The sequence below is a fragment of the Dendroctonus ponderosae genome, unplaced genomic scaffold, assembly GCF_020466585.1.
Source record: "Dendroctonus ponderosae isolate FM_Combo_2020 unplaced genomic scaffold, Dpon_F_20191213v2 Dpon_F_20191213_5, whole genome shotgun sequence".
NCBI lineage: Eukaryota > Metazoa > Arthropoda > Insecta > Coleoptera > Curculionidae > Dendroctonus > Dendroctonus ponderosae.
Genome location: NW_026018715.1, coordinates 11778091 through 11786066, shown reverse-complemented (window position 1 = coordinate 11786066; position 7976 = coordinate 11778091). Strand labels below are relative to the sequence as shown.

The following is a 7976-nucleotide window of genomic DNA, read 5'->3' as shown; positions in this document are numbered from 1 at the left end:
TAAAGTTTGTTCACACTTATTAAAAATAATATATTAATAACGTTTTGGGTGTTAATGGTGTTATATATAAATACAAAAAGTTTTGGTACTATGAAAAATTATTCTTAATTTATGTGCTTCATGTTAATTAAATATTAGAAACAAATCTTTTTGAAATAACATTTAAATAATATTTAAAAAATATTTTCTTTTGCTCTGAAATATTTTCTATTCATTGACCAATGAAAATTGAAATATTATGTTCTAAAATTTGTTCCCACTTATTAAAATAATATATTAGTAACTTTTTGCGTGTTAGTGGTGTTATATATAGACACAAAAAGTATTCCGTACTAAGAAAACCTATTATTATTTTATTTATTTCATGCTAATTAAATATTAGAAGCAAATATTTTCTAAATAACATTTATAAAATATTTCCTTTTGCTCTGAAATATTTGCTATTCATTGATCAATGAAAATTCAGATAATATGTTCTAAAGTTTGTTCACATTTATTAAAAATAATATATTAGTAACTTTTTGGGTGTTAAGGTTGTTATTTATAGGTACAGAAAGTATTTGTTTCATGCTAATTAAATATAAGAAACAAATATTTAAAAAATACTTGCTTTTGATCTGAAATATTTAGCAAACATATAAATATTTCCGAAATATGTATGTAATATTTTGTGCTATCTGGGGAAGATCCAAGCCACTCGTGCTTGAAAAAGGTTTGGAAGAAATTCTTTTCATTTTACAGGAATGTGAAATACTCTACAAAGGCATCGTTTGCAATCTGCACGACCTGACGAAGCCCAAAGTAAAAGACAAGGATTCGTGGAAAAGGCAAAGTACCAAGCAGCGTTTGGAAATTGATTCCATGAACAAAGCGGATAGTGGCCTCTACCGATGCCTCGAGAAAGGAGTGGTGAAAAAGTCCCTCATTATTGAAGTAGTAGGTGAGTGCGTTTGACTATTAGAAGACGTTCTACTAATAGGATCATTCTCTAAGGAGCCGATAGCTATGAGGGCCCGCCTCCTTCAGTCCAATCGCTTCTCACCTCCAATATCACCAACCAATTAAACATGGAGTTTACCATCCAGTGTAACGTAACCAGCGTTATTCCGCCAACAGTTATTTGGTTCAAGAAATGTTACGGTTCGAAATGCGATATAGACTATGACGGGATTTGCTACTGCCACCTCAACATCACCGCGTCCTCTTATAACATTGGAAACACGTACATTAGTAAAATGAACATTTTCAATGCAAAGGAGATTGATAGTGGGTTATATGCGTGTTTGGCCGTCACTGAGTATGGAAAAGACTATAAATATGTAACAATCACCGTGCCCGATGTGGATGGGAAGAACAACAATAGCAACTCTTTTCCGTTGCTGTTCCTCATTCCACTCGCTTTGATTATCGTGCCGTTGCTCGTATGGTTGTGCTACTTCCGCAGAAAAACGAAGAAACCGCTCAGTGTGGTAAATGCTGGACAGCAGCGGCAAAATCTGCTCAGTCTCAGCGCATCCAGAGCAGCTGGATCAATGGTTTGATCTTAGGCGCTTTAGCAACTTATCTGTGATACCTAGATGTATGTATTTTAATAGTATATTATGTGATCTCCATTTAATAGTTGAGGTTTTTTTGATTGCCTGTTTACACTCAACATACGCAATACCCAGAAATGCCAATCACAGCTGCTATCTTAAACAAGTATCTTATTGTATTGTTAATATTGTGCTCCAGAAAGTGTCAAATGCCGTGATTGATTTGAACCTTGCAGTTAAGAGCTGCGATTTATTAAATCTATATTTGCCTACGACTCATCATCAATCAATTTATTGAGATTTATTTTCTGTAAATAAATACCAAGCGGCTATTTTACTGACAATGATACCATTCAAATGGGGGATTAACTATTCAAGGAAGTAAACGGAAAAATTCAAGTTTAATGAACAAAACAAACATTTTTAGCTCATATTAGCAGACCCAAAATTCTAGCACCACTTATTTATTTGTTGCTGGACGAAAAGTACTCCAGCGATCCTTTCGGATTGGGTTTGATGGTTTTATCCCCCTTCCTCCAGTTTGCTGGGCAGACTAAAAAGGTGGAAGAGTTCCAGAAAAGTGAAATAAAAAAAACATTCACGCACCTTCTCCGTGCTCCTCCACGAATCTGAGGGCCTCGATTATTCTCAGGGCTTCATCCACCGATCGGCCAATAGGCAAATCGTTGATGGTGATTTGTCGTAAAACTCCGTTAGGGTCGATAATAAACATCCCTCTAAGGGCAATGCCTTCCTTCTCCAGCAACACTCCATAGTCTCTAGCGATATTTTTGTTCATATCAGAGAGTAGAGGGTATCTTAAAGGCCCCAAACCTCCTTTCTGAAATAAAATACAAATGATTCAAATTAAAACGTTTCTGGATTCTTAACACTCTAGAAGAAGTATTTACTTACAGATCTTTCAGTATTCATCCATCCTAAATGCGTGAAATGTGAATCAACAGAGCAGCCGATGACTTCGGCGTTTAATTTCTTGAAATCATCTATTCTATCGTCCAGAGCTATGAGCTCAGTTGGACAAACAAATGTGCTAAAATAATTATTGTATGCGAATTTTTCTTCGTGCTCAGTTAAAAATTAATTTTTGTTTTCGCCAAAAGTTGGGAATTTACAACTAAAAGTCGGTCAATTCCAAGTGAAATGGTCATGATTCTCTATACTGTTTACACGATTTATTCGTTACTTATAGACACTGTGCAAGTAACAATAATAAATATCTACTTGAAGAAATTATTTGGAGCGTTTTTAAGTAAACATTGCCGGGATTATTGTAAACATTTAGCTAATATGTGAGAATCACCATTTAATTTGGTCTCATATCAATGCATAATGCGTCAATGCTCTTTACTGTATTCGTTTATACTTTCTGTATTTATATAATATTATTACACCATCTGATCAATATCACATTGGGATTTTAGCGGAGGTTCAGACTTTGTTTGAGGCATTCATGGACTTGTGTTAAAAAAACTTTAAAAAGTTTTAGAGATTCTTGCCATTCTATTTTCAAAATTTATAAAGTTAAGCTAGAGTCGGCAAATAATTATGGTGACATTTTGGAGTTAAAATGAAAACTTTTCGTATATTTAGCAGTCAAGTTTGCGTTACTTACAAATCAAGTGGATAGAAGACCAAAACCACATATTTTCCTTTATAGTCACTAAGTTGAATATTCTTAAAATCAGCCGAAATCACTGCAGTTCCCGCAAAATTTGGAGCTGGCTCTTGAATCCTTGGCGCATAATATTGATGGGCTAATAATCAAAATCAGAAACAGTTTCCCATCAGTAAATTGGGAATACAAATCCAGACTGCAAACTTACAAATGGAAATTGCTCTTATAAGTGATGTGGGTTTGCATTGGGGGGCTGCCAGCTTAACCAACTGGGGAACCTGTTGTTTGAAAATAAATATCTATATACAATGTGTTCTTTAGTTGGATCCAAATGGAAAACTCGTTGATTATAATTTTAAGACAAAGATTTTGTTGCTGCTATTGGTATAAACTGGTGAGTTTTCTCTGGCGAGGAAATTCTTTTTCACGGCGGTCTAAAAGCCGCGAAAACTTAACAGTTCCAAATTTAAGAAAAATGTTGATTTCAACACCTATACATATGTATATCTAAATATATTTATTTATATGAAAATGTCTACATATTTTTGTAACTTTTACTCTGTATATCGTGAATAAGTGTGCGTTTGAAAGTCATCCGATAGTGAAAAAAAACCTAAAATGTTGTATGTAGTTGTAAGGAAAAATTAAAAAGTAGAAAACCTCAAGAAACAAGTAAAAAACGGGCATTACTGTGCAGTAATTAAACCAGAGCCAAGTGCCAGCCCATACAAAACCCAAAAGGTTTTTTGCAATTTGGAAGCTCAACTTTACGTTGAGTATTTAGCATGTACCAAAGTAAAAAGCTTCTGTAAAGCGTGTTGTTTTGCAGTCAATGTGTTTTTTCCTATATATTCAATGGTAACACGAATAAATGTGACATAATAAGTAAAGTGACCCAGATAAAGAATCCTGGTGATAATTAAACGAATTTTTATAAACCGGTACTACACTTGCCCTAGAACCAAATGTGTCGTGATTCGATAGTCGGCAAACTGTGCATGCAGGTTGTACATGGCGTTACCTTTCTAATTATTGACGAGAACATTTTCGCGTCTCACTGTAAAACTTTCTGTGAAACTTTTTGAAAAAAACTCGGAATTTGTTGGTTAAGATCTTAAATTCTCTTCCTTCCTAAACACGGAATGTCACCTTTGAGATTAATTCAAGCTGTTTCAGGCCGTTATAGTCAGATGTCTGATTAGACAACACAGCACCCTAGCTCCATTTTCGAATTATTTATTTGAATTTATAGTGTTTATGTTATTTTCAGATTTTCACAATTTTTTTGTGGTTAATCGATGTATTTAGTTGAAAAAAAATATTAAAATTAGACATAAAAATATAAAAACCGCGCAACTTAATAGCTGTTTTTATACCGAGCTGTGGACTAAGAATTTTATATTTGTATTTGAGATAACAGTTTGGGAGTCATTTTGCATTTGCATCAACGTATAAAATATTGGGGGTTTTACTGAATTGCCTGACGAAACAAGCAAATAAATTTGCAGATCAATTTAATGGGTTCTTGTGTCTAAAAGTCCCCGCAACTACACCTTCACTGTCTCCAAATAATACTCGGGGTGTTTATTCCGGCTGTCCCCAGGGCCTCGTTCTTCCTGAAAGTATAGTAATGTGTTTTCCTTATATCTATGGCGTTTTTTTATTATATCTACCGCTTCACTTTCTGGATACCGGCAATCTCGGCTATAACTGGATAGGGACCGCCATTCTCCAAAAAACGAAACTTTTACGAGAATTTATTGCATTTTTACGCAACATAATGAATAATTCACATTTTCTTCTATGTAAACTCAGCTAAAAAAATTAAGTCTATTAAAATCTAATTAAATACATTTTTTATAACTAAAAACCCCAATATAAAACTGGAATTTTGCGTTGAAATAAATCATGAGAAAACTGCCTACAAATTTTTAATTTTCAAGCGAAAAGTCGTTGAGTTTCCGATTCCGCAAGTTTCTATTTACCGTTTTGTGATATTTGGGCGACTGATAATGCGACTTTTGCAACAAAACGCGACAATTTCAAAATATCCGACGTTTGCTGTCAAGTAGTACCACGGCCTTTTTTACATAGAGCCGATTATTAATCAGGATTGAATATTTTGCCCTGTTGAAGTGCACAGTGTGGTGTATGAAAGTTATTTTGAAGTTTACATCACGGATTTAACAATTTTGTGCCCAGTTTGGATGCAGAAATGAATGGAAAAGGATTTTTTTGTTTGTCGAAAAGGACTTCCAGAGTAAGTCTTTTAAGCTTGTAACATTCTCGTCCTGAATTCCAATTCTCAACCAAAGTTCTCAGAATGTTTTTATCAATTTTAACGAGATTTAATGATGTTTTATTCAATATTTATGTGAAACTTGTGAACAATTTCTTCTCTATAGTATAAAAAATTTAGATTTTTTTGCCCATGGATTCTTCATCAAATCGCTGAAATTCCTAATTTTTAAATGAAGTTTTGTTTATTGACGAGGCTAGTTTGGGAGGATAGTTTATACGAAATTTTGTAAGGCGAAATACGTATTTCGCCTCAAAAATTTTTGTTTTTCAAAAAGACAGAATTTCCTCAGGTCTTCTATTACAGATTGATAAAAAGTGCTCCTATTTCGCAATAAGAACGAATTATTTATCAAAAAGTAACCAAGAACTATCACCTTGAGGGTATCCTGCGACACACTTAGGCTCAAGCTGTAAGAGAAAATTCAAATTAGTAAAGAAATTAATTTGAAAAATTACCTTGACGTTTCGATAGCTATTTTCTACTATCTTTATCAAAAGAACCTAAATGAACCTAAAAAAGACTATGTTAATAAATTGTGTAACAGTAGTAGGATAATACAGTATATGAAAATTCGCTCTGATAATTCGTCTGTGCAAATTGTCAGTTATGTGACTTTTGAACGACAATGACTTTTGACAATTTGCACAGACGAATTATCAGAGCTAATGTTCATATACTGTATTATCCTACTATTGTTGCACAATTTATTAACATACTCTTTTTTAGGTTCATTTAGGTTCTTTTGATAAAGATAGTAGAAAATAGCTATCGAAACGTCAAGGTAATTTTTCAAATTAATTTCTTTACTAATTGGAATTTTCTCTTACAGCTTGAGCCTAAGTGTGTCGCAGGATACTCTCTAGGTGATAGTTCTTGATTACTTTTTGATAAATAATTCGTTCTTATTCCGAAATAGGAGCACTATTTATCAATCTGGAATAGAAGACCTGAGAAAATTCTGTCTTTTTTAAAGACAAAAATTTTTGAGTCGAAATACCCAACAAGAAGTTTGTAAAAAAATGAATCCGCCTCAACAATATAGAACTTATCTATATCCAAATCGGTGGATAAGTTGGAGAGGTACCTACGGAACATTGGTCTGATCGATCGCCGGATTTAAATCCTCTAGATTTTTTATTTTTATTCCACTACCGCTAAAAATGTTTACGTCGAATTGTATCCGGCTCTGAGCCAAGAAATACAACAGAAATATTTTTGCACATTTGTTGCAGCTTTGCGCCTATTGAGCATTTAAAGAGAATCCAAAAATGGCAAAAACTGTCTCGCTGTGCGTTCGAGAAAACGAATTCCAGACATCAAGAAACAAAATTTTTGGGCAAAACATGCCCTTTTTCAGCCCATCATTTTCGCGACTTTTTGCGATTGTGGGCTCATCCGTATGTGTAAATAGGTTTTCCAACTTAACGATTTTTCTCCTCTCCCCAATTCAGATCTCTTCAATCTCTCATGGGCAGGTGTTGTTGCTTGCGCGCAATTCATTTCACTTTTGCTTGTCAGCTTTCCTGAAGGATTTTATGAGCGGGGTTTAGCATTAGGGAAGTCGTTTTGTAGAGCCCAACATACATTTTACCACTAAAGCCACCTACTGTTCAAAAAATAGTTACTTGTAGGTAAATATCTGCATAAGAAGTCCAAAGGTGTTAATGCCTGACGCATTGCCTGCTCCATTTAATGCGATCTACCAAAAAAAAAGTGACATACATTTCGGAAACGAAATAACTTAACGCGCATTGGACCGGCATATGGGACTCTTCGGGGCAATTTTTTATAGTTACACAACATTTGGCACTATCTGATCGAGATAATTACGCCCTATGATGACTTTCCATTAATTTTCTAGCCCTACCTAGACCGAGTTTTATCTATTTCTTGGGCCCTTGGTAATTAAATTTATTTCACCAATCTGCTAATAGCTAACGTGTGGCGCTATTAATTGTTTGGTGGGGTTGTTTGCTTTATATTCTTCGTGTTTGATCGCTAATCTTTGCGAAGGCTAAAGTGTCACGTAAATGCTTTCCACAAAAAACAACACGGAAATGTTGAATTCGATATGGGCTAATTACTCTACCTTCTACAGAAAGACATGAATAAATACTGAATACACAGACGCCTTAAGAACTCTTATTTCTTTCCCTCTGCACTTGAACGAGGTCTTCAGGGAACAGGGATCTATCCCAGGGGCGGATCCAGCTTTAAAGTCAGGGGGGGGGGTTATGTAGAAAAAATACAGTCTTCTGTTATCTCTGAAATTATAAAAATGATCGTCGTTTTGTGCTAGGGTGGCGCAAGATTGTTGCAAAATTTCATTTTTTTTGTCCCGTTGGCAGTTTTCTCAAAAAAGGCTTGAATTCAGGAAGTTTTAGATTTGCGTGGTTTTTTTTTGAGTTGCAAAATCCACTTGAACATGACGCTACTTTTTTCGAAGTTTCTCAAGAACCATTCGAGCCACAGAATTCGTTTTGGCATCGTTGGATAGAGAATT

General features: G+C 34.5%; 2 protein-coding genes across 4 annotated transcripts in view; one reads left to right on the top strand and one right to left on the bottom strand.

The window, feature by feature from the left end:
* Nucleotides 1–1618, top strand: part of LOC109545517 (titin homolog) — an 11861-nt gene extending 10243 nt beyond the window's left edge. For 2 of the 3 annotated variants that reach the window (XM_019916269.2, XM_019916268.2), the window contains 2 exons: nt 742–940; nt 994–1618. In XM_019916269.2, the coding sequence (XP_019771828.1) occupies nt 742–940; nt 994–1541 (747 nt within the window). In that variant the 3' untranslated portion in view covers nt 1542–1618. The remainder of the gene's footprint in view (nt 1–741; nt 941–993) is intronic. The other variant, XM_048666571.1, reaches the window with a different exon arrangement.
* Nucleotides 1619–1917: 299 nt separating this feature from the next.
* On the bottom strand, nt 1918–4320 carry LOC109545520 (peroxiredoxin-2). Its single transcript, XM_019916272.2, has 6 exons — nt 4193–4320; nt 3380–3449; nt 3169–3310; nt 2451–2586; nt 2142–2376; nt 1918–2088 (listed from the first exon to the last, which is right to left on the bottom strand). Exons 1-6 carry the CDS (start codon nt 4214–4216, stop codon nt 2000–2002), a joined length of 696 nt encoding a protein of 231 aa, XP_019771831.2. The 5' UTR covers nt 4217–4320; the 3' UTR covers nt 1918–1999.
* Between the last annotated feature and the right edge of the window lie 3656 nt (nt 4321–7976).

Coding starts and splice junctions, on each gene's coding strand:
- LOC109545520 (XM_019916272.2), bottom strand. CDS start 4,216: ATGTTCTCGTCAATAATTAGAAAG. Junction 3,450..4,192: donor TCTCGTCAATAATTAGAAAG/GTAACGCCATGT, acceptor TTCAAACAACAG/GTTCCCCAGTTGGTTAAGCT. Junction 2,089..2,141: donor CGTGGAGGAGCACGGAGAAG/GTGCGTGAATGT, acceptor CCACCTTTTTAG/TCTGCCCAGCAAACTGGAGG.